At 35.6% G+C, this 20,287-nt stretch overlaps 1 protein-coding gene across 31 annotated transcripts in view; it reads right to left on the bottom strand.

Annotated features, from left to right (window-relative positions):
- The window catches only part of FGFR2 (fibroblast growth factor receptor 2), a 157,569-nt gene that overhangs the window by 58,359 nt on the left and 78,923 nt on the right, over positions 1-20,287 (bottom strand). For 18 of the 31 annotated variants that reach the window (XM_087964427.1, XM_087964414.1, XM_087964413.1 and 15 more), the window contains 3 exons: positions 20,019-20,282; positions 17,809-17,883; positions 11,908-12,080 (listed from right to left, as the gene is read on the bottom strand). In XM_087964427.1, the coding sequence (XP_087820553.1) occupies positions 11,908-12,080; positions 17,809-17,883; positions 20,019-20,282 (512 nt within the window). Of the gene's footprint in view, positions 1-11,907; positions 12,081-17,808; positions 17,884-20,018; positions 20,286-20,287 lie in introns of all 31 variants that reach the window. The other 13 variants (XM_087964424.1, XM_087964417.1, XM_087964418.1 and 10 more) reach the window with 4 other exon arrangements.

Below are 20,287 nucleotides of genomic sequence, written 5' to 3'. Positions count from 1 at the left end.
TTCACCAACTTCAGAAGGATGGAAGGCTGAGTCAACCTTGAGCTGCTCAGGATTGAACTCCTGACAGTGAGCTGAATTAGCCTGCAATATTGCAGTCTAACCACTGCACCACCACACTCCTCAAGCTTACTCTATGCACTAAATCCAAATATCCTGCCACAAAAGCTATAGCGGCATAAGTATACTTGAAAATATTTCAGGTGAGTGCCAACTATTTCAAACTACGTTTTCAAGTTATTGGTAGTTTTTACATACTGGGATGCCATACATTATACTTTCATAATCAGTGTGCATAATCAGTCTAAGAGGCAGGTTTGATGCAATCTGACACCATTATTATTGCTTCCATGCACACTCCAAAAAGCCAAAATTTACAAGAAGCGAATACAATCATGATACTTAACAGAAAAACAGAATAACAGAGATGGAAGGACTTTGGCGGTCTTCTAATCTATCCCCTGCTCAGGCAAGAAACCCTGACACAATTAATATGAGTGCATATTAATGAATACTCATGAACTTCATTGTTTTCCTCATTTATCCAATGTTACCAGATTCATTTGTTCAAACTATATATGTTAAAAATCTTATTTTGCATAAGTATTTTTAAAACCTCTCTACCACTTTGTCCAAAAATTAAGCTTTATATTTAAGAATTTGGAAGCTTTAACCCCAGGAAATTCCAAAATTATATTGATCACTTATGCAAGTCAATAAGAGTAAGATATGCAATTTTTATAGAAATTTTTGAAAGCTAGTACAGTATATTCATTTCATACTTTAATGTAATATTCTTTGCATTTCAATGTATGCTTGCAAGAAAATTAACAGATATACCTTTATATATATATCATAATAACTTCTAATAATATTCATTCTATAATTTTGGTTGCATATGTGTATCCTTGCCCACATCACTGCATGTTGTATAAACCAAATGCAAATTAATTTAAGTTTCACAGATCTAATATTTTCACAAAGCTTGTTGCTCAATATCTATAAATCTTCTTTCAATATAGTAATGTTTGATTTGATGTATGAAGCATTTCTAAAGCATTCTCACTGGTTCTATTTCCATAATACATTTAGTCTTTATAACTAAAACAAAAGAGTTTGATTATATGAAATTCCTTCTGAGTAGCTTAAGTTTCTCCCTATTTTAATTGAGCACATCAAGGGAGTTGTTGACTGCAATGCTGATTATTTCCTACTTCTCCCAATATAAATATGAAGCCATAGACAGACCTCATGAAACAGAGCCTTGCTCTTCATCTTTAAGACTGTTTCAAGAAGTACAGTTTGACCAGGAATGCTACATAAATGCTCTACATAAATAAGTTACTAATCAGAAAGTCATTCATAAATTATAATACATGTCCCATCAGAATAAGGAAGTAAAAATTAATAACTTCAGAAAAAAAATCATAATTCAAATGTTATATAAGTTTGTTTTCCCTGGCCTTGATATGGAATTTACAATTTAGTGCCCTCCAGTTGTTTTCAATAATTCAATTTTGAGCTGTTGTCCATATTACTAAAATAGACAAAGTTCACCTAGGCATCCCAAAATTTCTATGGTTGGATTACTCAAAATATATATGACTAAAGAGAGATCTGAATTGTGATCCAAACACAATATTTTATCAGCAGCAGCTAAACATATCTAGTCACATTTTGCACACCTACTTCAGGGACTACAGAATAGTGCCAAAATGCATTTTCTCCTGTAGGTTAGTTTTTAAATAACTAACACCCAAGACAAATCTGATTTCTTTGCTGTATCTAGTATAAAAATAAGAAAACACAGGCTGGGGCCTGTGCAAGAGAATATTCCAAGGTTTGGAAGGATAATGTTATTGCTTCCCTTGTGCATAACATGGATTTCTGGTTGAGGGAGAAAACTGAGAGTGCTCAGTAAGATTGATACTTTATCTCTACTTTGATTCACAACTTAAACCTACCTCTAATGTACCTGATATTCATTTTCCTTCAAAATGTGTATGATGCCCGTAAAGAAATTACATTTATAATTTTCCAAGTTAGTCATCTTATTGTCAAGATAAAACCTTAACAAGATATATCTTTTTTTTTTCACTGACAGGAATGTTAGTACAGAGCCAAGCTGTTAATCAGTTAATCAATCCTCAACTATAACAAGGTCAGCCTTTCACTAAGATTAAACAGCATTAATTCTACTTTTAATCCTTCTGCACTACTTTCTTTTTAAAAGTTCAGTTTATTAAATGCTTTGTGATATTAGAGTGGAAGTCAAAATAGTCTGGTGCTCATAGAAAATATGGGTGTCATTGACTAGGAGTTCAATCTCTCCTTAGCATAAATACTAAATGTGGATGGTACAAACTGCAATCTGAAAAAAAATCCTCAAAATGTGATAGATGATTGATGAGATAGAGAGGGAGAGAGAGGGAAAGAAAGAGAATTTTCATACATTGTTGAAAACAATAGACTCAGTGTCATGTGCTGATCACAGGTGTCAAATTTGATCACGTCACATGACATATTGAGACGTATCAAGCCTTTTTTTTTTTTTTTTGACTTTGCAGAGCCGGGGTAGGCGTGGCCTGTGCGTGATGCATCTGGCCCGTGGGCCGCCAGTTTTACACTCCTGTTGTAGACACTCCTCATTTAGCAATCTTCTTTAGCAACTATTCACAAATACAATAGAATAATAATTATTTATGACCAATGGGTTTATTTACAACCAAATTTATTGTGCCTGATAACAAAAGCCTTCATTGTGAAACTAATTAAAGTCTGGTTAGTTTCAGGTAGTAACACCAACTGGCTAGAGGGTTCTAAATCAACTAATTAAGGTCAGGGAATTTTTAGGGACTCCATATGTTGGGAAGAGAAGCAGTCAGGAAGTGATAGCAAACTATCCACCTGTGAAGAAGGAAAAAAAACCTAAGGGGACAGATCAGGCATAGGACACTATATGAGAAAACTTATTTCAATGACATGGCAGCAACTAATGATCTGTCTCTGTCTCCCTCCCTCCCTCTGTTATGTATTCACTTATTGCTTCCAATTTAAGGAACAGATTGCAATAGCTAAGAAAGCTTAATCCAAAAGGTGGGGGACCAAATTATCCATTATTTATATCACAAAAGTTTATTTATCAATGTGTTTTAAAAAGACAAGGGACCTGTTTTCAAATTCAAATATATAGGCTCCAAAAAATACCTTTTATAGTTAGACATTGCTTCACCAAATGTTAAGGAAATGTTTCGGATGTTTCAGACAAGAATGAAGAGCTTGACCAAAGGAAGGAAGCCTCAGAGGAAGAATACCAGCAGCACACCAGATAGGTGTGTAAGACAGAGAAAATAAGGCAGATAGCTGGACATAACCTGGTCATGTTAGGGTCTTCATAAATGCTGTGAGGTTTTAAGAAGTCTTATAAACTAAATTCTGTTTTAATATTTACATATAACCCATTTCAATATTCTGTTCCTGGGATCTAACATTAATATCATCCTCTTCATTATTCTTTTGTAGTACTCTAATACATGCCTATTAAATAAAAAAATTATAGTGTGTATAGAATTAAGAATACATACATATTATAAAAAGAGGAATGAAATCTTTTAAGGCTGAGAGATGTATATGAATCAGCTGGAGACAAGACTATGAGCAGCAGGACAATTAGCCTATTTACAAAGCCAACAATATTGTATCACACTGTGACATTTGCCCTCTGCCTGACAGACTGGAAGAATAGACAAATGTTTTAATTAACAGAGGAAAAGGTGGGAGGGAGAGGAGGATACTCTGATCCCCTTATCTGATTTTGACAAGTCCTGAGTTCAGTACATCTTGGTATACTGAGCAAGATTATGTTAGAATAACTACAACTTCAGACAATACAACTTGTTCAGCTAGCTAGAATACATACATTTTTCATTTGTCAAATATTGCATCGTATTGCCAGGGAACTTCTCAACATTCCTCCTTATTATTCGCCTTTATCTGACTCCAAGATATGCCAGAGCTTAATAATTAGGATAAAGTCAGCCCAGTTTTCCTAGAAAAGTGCATATTACAGTTGCACAAAACAGACCAAACAAGATTTGCAAGGTCAATTTTAACTAGACTTTCTAAAAAAAAAAAAAAAAATCCTAGTTCTAATTTCAATCCTTGTTTTCAATTTCTAATTTAAACCTAATCTTGAAAAAGTGACATTAGGTAAAGTACAGATAGTCTTCGACTTACAACAGTTCATTGAGCAACCATTCAAAGTTACAATGGCATTAAAATACATGACATACGGACGTTTTTCACATTTATGACCATTGCAGCATCCCCATTATCATGTAATCCAAGTTCAGTCACTTGGCAACTGAGTCATATTTATGACGGTTGCAATATCCCGGGGTTATGTGATCTCCTTTTGTGACCTTCTGACAAGCAAAGTCCATGGGGAAGCTAGATTCACTTAACAATCATGTTACTAATTTAACAACTGCAGTGATTCACTTAACAACTGTGGCAAGAAAGAATGGGACAAGACTCACTTAACAAATGTCTCACTTAATAGAAATTTGGGGCTCAATTGTGTTCGTAAATTGAGGACTTTTTGTAATGCTATATCATGGTAAGAATCAGGAAAACTGTGGAGTTGGCACATTCTTCTCCTATCTCTCTACCTAGATCAGGGGTGTCAAACTGGCAGCCCGCGGGCCGGATGTCTCACGTGCAGGCCACGCCCACCCCAGCTCCACGAACGGGAAAAACATTACAAAACATCACGTGATGGCAACGTGACGTGGTGAGTTTGACACCCGTGACCAAGATTAAGATCAAACTAGGTTACATAGCATTGTCATGAGGATTGATCAAAGCAAACAAAGATAAAATTTTACTCCTGGTAAAGTGATGTTTTGTACTATTGTGAGCACAGGCTTGTGTGTGTGATTGTAGCGATGAAACTTCAGAATGAGATATATTTTTTTACACAGAGAACTGTTTGAATAAAAGGGTCTTACAGGTATACTGTAGATAGGCTAAAATGATGTTAGGTTCTCCCTCTCTCCACTAATAAATCCAACTGAATTTAAGGAGACTTAGTGACAATATATAGGATTATACTATTTGTCACATATATTGTATACACATTTTTATCACGTTTCATCTCTTTGTCTTGGATTTAATAAGTAACTTTTTGCCCAGGAACAACATGAAAGATTACTAGAACTACAATCAAGCAGTGCAGTATACATAAAAAGAATCTTCTGCAAAGGCTGACTGTGGGAATATTATTCCTTTCTACAAAGTAAGATCAATTACTATGTGGCTCTTACAAATATTTATCTACATATTGAAAACTATCAGGTTATTTATCCAAGCTAAAGTTTAGCAGGCAAAAAGGATTGTGGTAATGTAACTTATCGAAACACAGCTGTGGAAACAAACACCCTTTTTAATACCTCAGTAGAAACTGATAGACCGAATTTACTTTCTTGGAGGTGAGAAAGTAGAAAGATTAGTTCACTTTTAGTTCTGTATATTATCTTGTTAAGTAGATTGGGGGGAGGGGGAGGGAGAGGAAGGAGCCTAGAAATTCTCCAACAGACATGCGATGGTGTGGGCAGAACTGCACACTTCAACTTGGGGGGAAAAAAGAAAGCAACAGTTCAATTCCTTTGAAATACGACCTCAGCATGTATTCTTGGAAAACTTAAGAGTTTCCAAATGTTTAAAGAACAGGCAGTCACTCTCTGCAGAAAAATTAATACTTCCCTGTAGCAGTCATTTATATTTTTCATTCTGAAATAGCAAAGTAATCAAACAAACAACAAACAAAAAACCAAATAAATAAAGATATCGTTATGAGGCCACCGTATTTTAAAGGATGGTGCCTTTTAGAGGGACTTTCACAACTAAACTAAACAAGGGAATTATAAGAAAGTTTTCCTATAGCTTATTTGACAAAACAAAAAGCTGAATATGCAAGAGAAGAATAGGGGGAAATAATGAAGTAGCAAACACAAGAGTAAGTAGATTGTAATATCAATAAATCATTGTAACTTCAGATGCACTGTATCTTTTTATAGGCATTATAAATACATGGTTTATATGGTTTATAAATACATTTCTAGAAAAGTCACACACCTATAAAACATGGAGTACTCATTACCTTTTCTTTCCATAATTCCTTGTTTTGTTGACTATGCCCCAGAAAAATATTGTTCATTCTTTACATGCTTATACATATGGAAATGTATATAAGCATATATAGCTAAATTTTGTATAACATACAGCTCCTAAGAATTGAGGCAATTTATAAGTTAAAAATAAAATGCATATAGTTAAAACATAGTATGATGTTTCCACATTATTCAGAAGAATGTTATCTTCTAAAGTTTAAGAATATTCATATCCATTTGAAAGCAATATATATATATATGACTGTAATCAACTTTTGCTGATAAGAATCAATCAAGGGGCACATTCAGTATATATTGTATATCATTGCATCCCCCTTCTTGAAGAAAAACATCTGCTCAATTTTCTTTCTTAAAAATGAAACATTCATTAGAAGTAAGGATCAATAAGTCTAACTCCCTTAATTGTTTGCATTTAGCCTGTTATCTCCAAGACAAGTGGCTAACAATGAATGGTAAACAATTCATTTATGCTTTGAAAACACAGAAGCTGTTGCCAGGTGCCCTCTCACACTTTATGATGTAAGCAAATGTAAACAGATAAATTTCTATTTCATTAATTCACATTCATGTGGAACATTTGCACACCTTGGAAAAGCTGTAGAAAATCTGGCCATGGTGGGGGGTGGGGGGAAGGATGGCTAAGCCTATCTTCTTTTACATTTGCAACTGGCAAATTTGAGAGTTTCTTCATATATTGTAGGAGCCTATGCTTTAATATGGAAACCATGGAAGTCACTAAATAACTGAAATGACTAGCTATTGTAAGTTTATCAACTGATACAATATATTTATGTACTTGGCATATAATGAGAATCCTTAAGCAGTTGAGTTTCAAAAATCCTTTACCAGATCTATGGATTTTCACAACTTCTGCTCTTATTAATATCTGCATGTGAAAGGATAAGGAAATAATTATACCCTGACAATGCAGGAAAAAAAGGTAGAGATTTCTTGGCAGTTAACCAAAAGAAACCAAGCTTCAGGACAAGGCAAATTAAAAGGACAAAGCATAAGAGCAATGAAACCATACTCAAGGAAAAGGCTAAATGATGTAACTTAGTAGTTTAGTACAGGGGTCCTGAACCCCTGGTCCATGGACCAGAACTGTTTTGCCGTATGCTAGAAACCGGACTGTGCAAACAAGTGATGCACCATCCGTGGAATGCAGGCAGCACACAAAACCATTCCCCCTTCGGTCTGCAGAAAAATCTCTCTCCACGGAACCAGTCCCTGGTGTTCAAAAGGTTGGGTGCCAGTGGTTTAGCAACTGAACAACCAGAGCAACAGAATCGAACAAAAAGCTGATATGTATATCTTAGGAAGCAAGCTAAACTGAAATTAGATTATTTGTCTTGGTATAAGTCAGGTAAAAATATGCCTTAGAGAGCAGGGTCCCCAATGACTTTGGACCGGTACCGGCCGTGGAGCACTCTTTTACCGGCCGCAAAGAAAAAAAAAAAAAAAATGGCGTTTCTTCGCCTTCGTTGAATGCTGCTGGGATTGGGGATCAAGGACACAAATGAAAGAAGGGGAGGGAGGAAGCAACCGAAGCCTGTCCTGCTCTCTGGCTCAGCTCTCTCAGTCGCTTTCTCGCTCCTCCACCAGCCCAGGAAGAAACTGCTTCAAAGAAGCGGGGGGTGCTTTTCCTGTCACGCAGCTTCCCGAAGCGCCCCGTTCCTCCCCACCGTCGCCTGTTCCCACAGTGCTCGTTCTGCCTGCCTGCCTGTCTGGTTGTTTGGGAGCAGCTTCGGCTGAGAATAATAACTATTAGCCTTTTATCAGCCGAAGCTGCTCCCAAAAACAAGAAGGCAGGCAGGCAGGCAGGTAGAACGGAGCACTGTGGGATTGAACGCGAGCGGCGGGCGGGCGGGTGGGGGTGAACGGGCGCTCGGGAAGCTGTGGCGACAGGAAAAGCCACCCCCCGGCTTCTTGGGCTGCTGGAGGAGCGATAGAGTGACTGAGAGAGGAACGAGGCAGACACCTGAGGGAGGGAGGGAGGTAGACACCTGAGGGATGGGGCTGAGGGAGGCAGGGCCGAGGCACTCCCTGAACTTGGTGGTTTGCTGGCAGACGTTTATTACCCGACTAGGTAACAACATCAGATGTTACCTAGTCAGGTAATGAAACGTCTGCAAGCAAACTACCAAACTCGGATTCTCTCCCCCCGTCCTTGAAAAATGTTTCTGCTTGAAACCGGTCCCTGGTACAAAAAAGGTTGGGGACCACTGCCTTAGAGAGCATATGTCATGAATGACTATTTATTTATTTGCTTGCTAGTTTTGGCCACAGACCAAACAGTAGACTTTGTCCAATCCCCTTTCAAACTTCTGACATAGTTGCCCTATCCCCAGCATAGATGAAGAACTTATATGTGGTCCAGATTTAGCTGCCTTCCTCTCTTCACTGTCACAATCCACATCTCCTATGATACACACAAACTTATAGTTTCAAGACATCTATGTGTCCTTATGGACCACCACTTAAGTGTGAATCAGCAGTGTGGTGCAACTGCCAAAAAAGCCAACACAATCCTGTGTTGCATCATCATAGGGATAGTATCAAGATCAAGGGAAGTGATAGTACCACACTTTCTCATACTGGTGAGGCCGCAAATGGAGTTCTGGATCCAGTTCTGTCACCACAATAGAAAAAAGGTGGTGAGGTCCTAGAAAGAGGGCAGAGAAGAACAGCAAAGATGATAAGAGGTATGGAGTCTAAATCACATGATGAACAACGAAAGGAACTAGGTATATCTATGGAAATTCTCAGTCATCCAGGTCATAGTTGTCCCAAAGGAGCTTTTTCAAGAGGCAACTGGATTTTCTTGTTTTATTTTGAAGATGTTTCACTTCTCAACCAAGAAGCTTCTTCAGATCTAGGTATGTTTATTTTAGCACAGAGAAGACAAACATGAGGAAGACATAATAGCAATATAGACGGTTGGACTAAAAGACCTGTAAGGTCCATTCCAACCATATAATTCTATATCATTCCAAGCACAAAAGATCCAGGCAGACGAATAAACTAAGTTAGCAACTCTTCCATACCTACAGGTTCAACTAAATTCTCAACTCCAACCCCAATTTCAGCTCAGGAACACACCCAGTTATCACCCCCAAATAGGGCTTCTTCTAAGATATAGCATGCCTCATCGTTACCCTTTCCAATAACAGTTCATTGCCTAAGACTCCATCAAGCCATTTACAGGAACCAGACATTTCTTCTAATATCAGAAGAACAAAAAGAGCTTCCAAATCAGTTTCAGGCTCTGTTCACAATTCCGTTCCTCTGCAGAAGCAGCCAGCAGACTAATTTCAGCAGGTATCACATGAAACTGTCCTGCAAACATACAGCCAACATCAGCCAGCCAAGACGCATAGTATTGAGTCAATTTGGTAGTTGGTTCTCCTGAGCATTGATTAGTTAGCAAGGAAGCAATTGTTTCATTTTCAATCATTTTCAATCATGTCATAGGTATGTATAGTATCACAACATGCATACAAGAGGTTTGGGCTTCCATTGAAATAATACAAAGCTGTTTTCATCCTTTGCCTCCCTCTTGACCCCATGCACAGCCTGTGTAACTAAAAAAGATTTCTAGGCACATTCTTTGCTTTTTTTTCCCCTTTATGCAGGCAATATGAAAGCAGTGGAAGAAAAGCAATTTCACTAAATACTTTTTTAAAATCCTGACCTCAGTTTAACCCTGCATTTTCTTGACAGTGTAGCTAATTTTTCTAATCAGTAACTCAGAAATTAAAGAGAGACGACTAATCTGATGGTATGAAAATTTCAGGCAAGTATTTTAAGTAATTGTGATTACTTTCCCTTAAAAACTTTGTTTCCCTCATCTATTTCACAGACCATAAAATTCATTAAAATAGTTTTCCTGCTCTTTTATTGTGTGCTATAATCACCAAACTCTACATTTTTGCTCTACTCCAAATTGAAATATTCCTGGTTGCCATACTCAAAAGTACAAACTGTTAACAACACTTTCTTGAATGCTACTGCCAAGTTCTATTTTATTTCCTTTTTGCTTTATCACTAAACTCTTAAAAAACAGAAAGTCACTAGTTACAATCGATTTAGAATTTTGATAGTTTGGCTTTACAAAATCTGTAAACAGAAAACAAGAACAACACTCCAGGTGAAGGCACACAACATCTATTACATAAATGACAACTCCCCAAAATGTAACTACAAATGTAACTACATTAGCAGCCAAGAGAGACTAGTCAACAATGAAATGTGAGATCTGAGTTCAATTACAAGCACAACAAAAAGAAATACAGTGAACAAATTCAGCCATTTACTGAATCAAAATTATGGTCCATCTAACTGCCTGCACTGACTGGCAATAACTCTTATATTTTAAAATTGGTCATTCCTATTCCTGCTACCAGGATTAATATTAGCAGGAACATTAGTATTTATTAAATTTACATGCTGCTCAATCCCCAGAAGCTCTGGGGGAGGTTACACATGATCAGAAATCAATACACATACACAATATGCACGGACATGCGCACGCGCACACACACACTGGCATAAGATACAACAGATTCTATGTGAATAACACAGGAGAGACAATATATCAGCCAATATATTCCTTTTCTTCTACCAGACACTCTGTCCTATTTCCAGATAACCATCTGCAAAACAAATTATCTACTCCAAGGACAAGCTGAATTTCCAACAAATTTATCTGAGCTTCACAGAGATCCCAGACATAGTCATTAAAAGTAAAGTGATTGGTGGTTGCAGTGCATTGTGTGGCTGCTCATATGGTTCTATGGTTCTCATGTGGTTCTATGATTGGCCAGAAGAATTATAGCAGCCATTTTGTAAATACTCATAATAGGCTCTCTATATTCCAACATGCCCCCCAAAAGTGGAGATGCCATGTACTAGGACAATACAGAGCGAAAGTGGAGATGCCATGTACTAGGACAATACAGAGCATGTATGTGATCACTGGATATTGCCCTTCTTTCAAGGACAGCTAAATACCAATGGGTGTACCATAGATAATTTCTTTGGAACACACAGAGGCAACCCTGACTGCTCTTTAGAAGGCCAGATCCTGAACTTGGAACTCAAATACTTTGGCCACCTAATGAGAAGGAAGGACTCACTGGAGAAGAGCCTAATGCTGGGAAAGATTGAGGGCAATAGAAGAAGGAGACGATAGAGAATGAGGTGGCTGGATGGAGTCACTGAAGCAGTAGGCATGAGCTTAAATGGACTCCAGAAGATGGTAGAGGACAGGAAGGCCTGGAGGAATGTTGTCCATGGGGTCGTTATGTGTCGGACATGACTTCGCAACCAACAACAACAATCAATCAATCAATAGGTATGCAGAACATAAAATAATAACATTTGATCAGGTTACATGGTATGGAATTTGAGTTTCCATCAAACTGCAATGTTTTATGCATCAATATTTCACTTCATATATTTCATGAGACATAAACAGGTGAAAATCCCCCTTGAGAACACCCAAAATTGCCAGGCTTCATCAGACAGACTTAAAGGCAGACCAAAAATTTAGGATTTGCATATATATGATGAGCCAGTTCAGTTGTGAATTATGCAAATTACACAAAGCCAACACAAGAGGAAACAATAAAAATTTCCTGGCCATCATATTCTCATTATTCTCTTCTATAGCTATGAAAAGTGTCTTAAAAACTACTGTCATAAACAAACCTCTTACCTTATATCCACCAATCCGGTGCTCTTGCTTAAATTCTTTCCCATTTTTTAACCATCTCATGGTTGGTAGGGGATTTCCTGCAGCTGGACAACGGAATTTGACTGTGTTAGCTGCTGGAACAGCATGTAAGCGCTTCTCCATTTTGTCAGTGTGTGTCCAGATAGGTCCTTCTGCTTTAAAAAATGAAGAGTAGAGAGAAAAGAGAAAAAAATTACTCAATTTCTATAAGAATGTAAATTCCAGGCCAGAAACTTCCCAAATAGGTGACATTCCAATGAGACCCCACATGATACTTTAAGAAGTCACACTGATGTTTTACCCTGTTAATTTATGTTATCTCTGACAACTCATATAAGATATTGAATACCTCAGAAATTTCAGTGTGTACCTAGACAAAAATCTAGCCAATGTCAGGTAAATTATTACTTATGATTCATGCCTTAGGGCACTTAAAACACAGTTCAAGAATGAAACTTTTTAAAAATCTATCATATTTAAACTTAAATTAAACAAAAATTCCCTTAAAACCAGGATATTACATTAAAACAGAATCTACAACATTTCTTTTGAAACATTGGCCTTAATTGTTATTGAATCCATCATCTTCTGAATAACCACATTGTAGATTGTTCTGCAAAGCTGTTATTTAATTAACTAGTTTTGATTGCCAAAGTTCTGTATGACTTGGTACCCAGCTGCCTGTGAGACTGTTTATTTTAAACCGATCCTACTCATATAGTGGACTCATGCTGAATGAGCATAGTGTAGAATTCTTATTTCCAAGAGATTCAGGAGAGAGCAATAGAGAAGTGTTTTTCTGTTACTACACCCACCCTCTTGGAGTATGTTTCTACTGGAAATCTGGGTGGCACCATTATGCCTAAATTTTAGAAAGACCTTGAAAATAAAAACATTTGGAAAGGTGTTCAAAAGGTATTATTTACATTAGAATGTATATGTATATTAGTTATATGATTATTCAATTCTATGGTTTGATATAGGACTTACACAATTGTAATAGTTTTACATTGATACATTATTCATTATTATTTTAATTGTACACACACAATGAAGCATGATAGTACAGAATTATATAAACACATGCATACAATATGTTACTTCAGATAATGTATTTTTAAAAGTGCCATAGTAAAAAAGAATTGTATGACTAAAGTTCTTAATTTTTAAAAAATAATCTGAGCCTTTTTTTCAGACCAACACAAGGCAACCCAATCCAACCCCTTCCTGGTTAGCTGTAACTTCACAGTGTACAGAGATGGTCTTTCCACTTCCTACACAATCTAGTCAGAACTAATTCTGAGCCAGAGTTTGTGGACTGTAGAGAAGAAACAAACATATCCTATTATAAAGCTTCTTAAACACCACAACTTAATCCTAGGAAAAATAATTACTGTAGTAATTAATTACTAAGTAATGTTTACTCCATGGTAGTCCCCAAATTAAAGTATGCTCTCTTAGCAGCTTCTTTCATGTCACTTTGGTTCCTGATGAAGCTTCTTTAAAATTCCATATTTTCAATATCTTGTTTTGGTCTTTGTATATTTATATTGCTTTTTCTGATTCTGCATCATTATAGGTAGCTCTAAATTGCAATAAGATTTTTTTTTTAGTTTTACCCCGCCTTTCTAAGTAACCCAACGTGGAATGTTATTTGATACTTCAAAAACAATTCTGAGAATATCACTAAGAATTTGAGCAATCTAGGCAGTATGAAAGAAAGGAAGAGATAGGAAAGAACTTGTTTTCCATTTTATATATGATTTCTGTCAACATAATTTCAGGAATGAACTTAATGAGCTTCATTTAATGTTCCTGTTTTTACAAAATAAATTCAATTAACTCAGATAAATACTAGGATGTACCCGAAAACTACATTCATGCCTGGTAAAAATGACTTTTGTCCTATACTGCCCTTTATTACGTTTGGGTGGGGTGGGGTAAGAATGTATATGCAAATTTAATTAATACAGGGAAAGTTAACATGCCAAGGAGTTGGAAAGTCTTATCCCAGAATATTTATCCACCCACATAGCAATTTTCCCTTGTGCTTACTTATTTTCAATGCCATGCTCAATATCGTTATTTGAAAGAGTGGATCTCTCTCCCTCTCTCTCTCTGCATATGTGTGCACATAAAGCAATTATACACTTTTCAAAGGAGTTACATTATTCCAAGTAATAAGGGCGTAGGATACCTAAATGAATCGTATCTTGTCTTACCTTACTACTTATTTTTCAAATCAGAACCAAAAGCATTTGTATGTATCTTATGGTGGAAACATGTTTGGGATGTCAAAGCCTCTCAAGATCCCTTCATTATTGTAATTTTTCCATTCATCAATTTTAATTAGTTTATCAGAATATAAAATTCAAAGGAAAATTAAAATAAATTAAAATATATGGAAATGAAAAGAGAAGGAGAGAAAGTGTAAGGGAAAAGGGAAAAAAGAGAGAAAAGCGTTGACTTCTAACTCCTTTCTGTGTAGTAGAATAAAATAACATTACAACTACAACTTTTTACTTTTATATAATAATACGGACTAGCAATTTATTGTAACAACAAACCTATCTAACAGGAAAAAACTAAAGTAGTATTATAACTTTTGACAAAGTTATATTATTAAATGTCAAGACATTGATGGTGGACTGCAAATGCAAACAGCCTCAGAATTAGAGACTTTAATATATGTGGGAGGGAAGTGCAAAGAATCTACGCATTGACAAAATTTCCATTTTCCATTTATAAAACACACTTGTTGGATCTACATGTATACTAAGTCAATACATTACAACATCCTAGGCTCTTGAGAAGAACTCAGTGCGAATGGCAGCCAAAACCAGCTAAAGCTAAACTGGCAGCTGTGATTTCACATTGTTGTGCAAATAGTAATTTAACTCAATCATAATTACTACTAATTTTCATTATCTTTCCTGGGCTGTTATTACTATATTCTTAGTCTTTTCCTCCAGATAAGAGAAATCTGATTAGCTATATATTAATGCCATGACTATAATTAGTTCTATTCATTCGTTTCACTATTGAAAAAAATAAAACTAAAATGTGTTTAACAGCAGATCTATTTAATTATTTTACAATAGATGCTTCCGGAAATAAATCAATTGACATGGAATTTCTTAAGACGAGAGGGGCTCAGAAACATAACCATTCTTCTTTCAATTTCCCCCCCCCCCAGCTTCCTTTATTAGCATAGAAGAACATAACAACTAAATCTTTCCAACCCTCAGTTACAGCTGTTTCTGAATCCACTAACACACATTGGGAATCTTCCCTTCAGCCACAAAGCAAAATAAAAACACAGCTGGTGAAGTGTTCACAGCTACAAACTCTTTAACAAGCTGACCAATCAAAGAAAACATCTAAAAAAAAATTAAGCACTCTAAACATTGTGCGTGATTGCTTTTGTTTCAGGGTAGAGCCTTTAGAACTAATTAGTTAGAAAAATCAGTCAGCATTTCATCGTGCTGTTCTGTGCTGTTCCTCCTTAAAACCGCAAACTTAAGAAAATACTTCATTAATTTGAAAGGCGTATAAAAGAAAGAAACCTTAAAATAGACATTACAACTAAATTGCAATATTGCTGCAAAGAAATTTAGGCAACCAAAATAAATCAGTTAAGTCTGTAACATACACAAAACAAACAACCTCACTCATCCAGCAACAATCTTACAGAATACCTATCCATAATGAATACATATTTTGGCCCTGAAAACAGTATGTTCCACAAAACAGTTTAAACAAATAACATTGTTGGAGGAAAGTCCAAAATCTGGATAAAGGATAAATTGTTCCTAAAGAGAATCAGCATTAAGTACAGGAACTCATACGGCTGCTAGGTTCACTTTGGCCTTGAAATGGACATGATTTATTAACTGCTATGCAATACTGTACAATATTAGCAATCTATATTTTATCGACAACAAGTATGGTGTACTCTTGTCTCCCAAGTTCTAGTTAGCCTTGAAACATATTGGCATCATGATTTCTAGACTTCTTTCATAACTATAGTAAATGTATTTGTCTAGTGTAGGTAAGTAAATGACTTGGGTAGCATTAGATAACTTTTGGAAAAATGACCATCACTAAAACTGATTTCTTCTAGCCACAAGAAGATTATGAGTTTTCAAGGTAAAACATGAAGCGTTTGATATGCATTGCAAATTTTCAATAATTAGTACCATTGCATTATAATATCATCTATCACAATTACCCTCAACCTAGTCCCTATTAGCTGTGATCAAATTACTAATAATACTGGTGAGATTTATTGCATCTTACATAAAATGCCTGTCAAAGCATATACAGTATAAAATCCAATAATGTACCTATGTTTGACATTCAAATTCAAATTTGATATGGATTTGAACGAACAGCAAATGTTCCTATTAGCTGCATTGAATAGCCAAGACATGTATTTGCCTTTATGTTTCTTAATAAAAAGCATTTTGTCAAAATAGAAAAGTTATAAAAATCATATGCAGGATAATGGTTGGCTTAACCCACCTATTCTTCTCTCATAGGTAAGAAACAGCTCATATACGCAAACCCAGACTGACATTCTGTACACATGGCTATCTAACAAATATTTTCAAAAGTGATATTTGAAATCACCTTTGTTCGTGTTTATGTTTATACCTATACTTGTTAACTTGTACATGTTTGACATGAGAGACTGACATTCTGTACACATGGCTATCTAACAAATATTTTCAAAAGTGATATTTGAAATCACCTTTGTTCGTGTTTATGTTTATACCTATACTTGTTATCTTGTACATGTTTGACAAACAAATAAAATAAAAAATAAATCTATCCAGTTATCTATCCACACATATGCACACACAAGTACACATATGTAAATGTATACTAAAATAGCGATTGCAGTTAGATTTATATAGTGCTTTACAGCCCTCTCTTGAATGGCTTACAAATGTCAGCATATTGTCCCCACAATCTGGCTCCTCATTTTATCAACCTTGGAAGGATGTAAGGCTGATTCAACCTTCAACCAGTTCAACTCAAACTCCTGGTGTGTGGGCAGAGTTAGCCTACAATACTGCTAACCACTGTGCCACTATGTTTTAAATATACTTTATCTATGTTTATACTCACACATACTCACTAAACTGTCCCAGGTTAATGTAACAGAACAAATGTTATATATTATGTAGGATAATGCTATATGATTTCCCTCCCCAGGAAAAAGACCGTATTTTATCTTGGACTGAAATTGCATGTCCATTCTCCAAAAAGTAGTTGCTGAAGTTGAACTAAAACTAGATTGGATTCATTCATTTAAATTTACCTTTAATTAAATATAGCCACTATATTTATGATTATTATATAGTTTCTCTTTTGATTTATTAAAAATACAATCTGATAGCAATGTTTAGTTTCAAATTGTTTTGATACTGTTCTGTGTTGACAGATAAGGTAATCATTCTCTGTCTGGACTGTCAACTTTCTTGTTAAAGTTGTTGCCATTAGGCCAAACAGTCATTAGGAAAAATATAGCTTTTTGTTCATAATACTTTATCCTTTAAAGATGTTTGCTTTTATTATAAGTTATTGCCATGTTATAAGAAATAAATAGGTAGATATTCAAATAAATGTACAGGGAGAAATATGCTAACTTATATCCATGCCACAAATACTAGAAATATTTTTAAAATAAGAGGGATAAACTGTTGCTAATTAAAGCTCATGCATTTTACAGCCACAGAGTAAGGAAACTACTGTAAAACAAAACCTCATCTTCACAAAATTCGAGTTGGGAACTTTGGATACAAGAATGAATAAAGGTAGCCAGAACATAGTATTTCAACACGTATCTTCCAAACTTTAACTATTGAATTTACTTACTGATTGGGTTGCTGTCATTCACAAAATCCTCAGAAGCATCATTGTCATCTTCATCATCTCCAGATGAAAGAACATCTGAAGTTTAAAAATTATTTTTAAAATCATTCATCTGCTAGATACTGTAAGCAAGCATGTATTTTTCTGCAGTCTGGATATTAAGAACAATATATATGTGAGAGATATTTCTGAAAAAAGCAATAACACTTAGACTTATATATTGCTTCATATTGCTTTACAGCTGTCTCGAAGCAGCATATTGCCCCCAACAATCTGGGTCCTCATTTTACTGACCTCCAAAGGATGGAAAGCTGAGTCAACCTTGAGCGAGTGAAAAATAGCTAAAGCAAGTCTTACTTAATCAACATTATCATCATCATCCTTGGGAAGGATTGGATAAGTAGATCAAAATGTCAAATCCAGGCTAAACATCTGGCTGACTATGCAACCAACCATAATAATGCAGGTTGTAAGTCAGTGAAGCTAAGTTTGTGCTTCAGAACATCCATAAGTATGCACCATTGTCCTCTCCATGTACAGACTGCATACACATAGATCATGAATCAAAATCTTAAACAAAATATTACCTTGTTTATTCTTTTTTTAATACAAACAAAATAAAATGGATTTAAGAAACTCATATATTTTAAAGAGTAGATCTCTACTACATACTGAATATAAAATAACATAAAATAGTTTTATTATTACTGAAAACACAAAAGCATACATTCAAATAGTTTGTGTTATTACTATAATACACATATACTCTATGTATGTATATCTATGTATATCTATTTGTTAATGGAACATCAACTGATTTAAACATCCAACTTTCTTTTGATGTGACTTTAGGACTGTTTCTGGGATGAGCCCCACTGAATATAATTCTGCATAGATAGATGTATACATCTTAGGTGGCTCTATTAATCACTATTTTTAATTTCCAGTTTATATTCCAGATCTATAGAAACCCTTTTTGAAAAAAAAGTGACTCAGAACACAAAGGAATGCATATAAAAGGCTTCGCTGTGAATCATTAAGGCAGCTGTGTCACTTTTTTAGACTTCAAAATATACTCCTGGATATTTCTGCATGCAGAGAAAGAGATGGGTGTGAAAACACACGTGAGGAGACAGCAGAAATAGTATGCCTCTGAAATGAGTCATGGTTGCTCTGAAAAAGTGATGCTGTGTACACACTAACACACATTTTAAGTACCTCTTTTGAAGGATTTCATAGTTTCAATTTAAACAGACAAGCTGCTAAGTAATAAACACATACATACAAGCTGCTTATGCAGGTAATCCTTCAGCTATGGCCATAATCGAACCTAGCAATTACAATTGTAAGTCGGCTACCATGTGATTGAATCCAATTTTATGATCTTTTTCATGGCAATTGTTAAGAAAATGTGGCCATCATTAATTGAACACAGCAGTCATTAAGCAAACCTATTTTTATTATGCACCAATATCTGCTAGAAACCAGAAGTATATGCCTGTTTCTGACAAAAACCATCATAAAACATGGTCATGATGGAATGCTGCAAACAGTCATAAATTCAGGCCAGTTGCCAAACAAAATGCAGTCATATGACTAGGAAGGCAACTTTGGAACTTTGAAACCTGGTTATAAATCACTTTGGGGAAGAATACTCCCTTGTAACTTCCAATGGTCAATAAGTAACTGTCATAAGTTGAGAACTATCTGTATTTCCCAGAGTAATCAGTAATTTTATACTTTCTGTGTAGTGGCAACTCAGCAGTCAATGAAACATTCCTCAATTTACTCCAATATTGAAGAAATATCTTTTTAATTTTAGTTCCTTGAATACCTCATGCTGCCATCTTTCATCAAAACTGACGCTAAGCCAGGTTGGTTTGAGAAGTTAAAAAAATTACATAACACCACAACCACCATTTTTGGGTACAAAAGAAAAAACATCATTGTCATCAGATGAATATTTGGGGGAGGACAGTTGAAAATCCCCTGTCATGTTAAAGCCTATTTGATTTTCACATTGAAGGGATACAGAAAAGGCCATCAAGGAAATCACCCAAAAAGCTAGATCAGGTGGATAATGAAAGAGTGACTAGAATGTTATGTGGCCTGTTTTATTTTACCCTAGAAAAAAATAAAGTTGTTATCTCCATACCTAATTAATTTAGACAAGCTGTTTGAATACATTGGAAAATGTCTCTCAAGAAGCTTACCTGTGACATTTATAATGAAGTAGAAAGTTTCACTGTCTGCAATCCTAACAGTGCAAGCATAAAGGCCAGAATCTCTGGGTGTCGTATCTTTAATCCACAGAGTTTCCCCAGTAATGACTGTTCGATTATTGGGCACCAAACGTTTTCCATCTTTAGTCCAAGTGATGGTGGTGGCCTCTTTCACTTGACAGCGCAATGTCAACGTTTCTCCCGGAAGTACAGAACGTACATCAGGCTGAGATATTTGATATTTGGTGGGTGGCTCTGCT

This window comes from Notechis scutatus, chromosome 4, assembly GCF_049901735.1.
Source record: "Notechis scutatus isolate UNSWTSFEM ecotype Mainland chromosome 4, rNotScu1.2, whole genome shotgun sequence".
Taxonomy (NCBI): domain Eukaryota; kingdom Metazoa; phylum Chordata; class Lepidosauria; order Squamata; family Elapidae; genus Notechis; species Notechis scutatus.
This window is presented reverse-complemented; position numbering and strand designations above follow the sequence as displayed.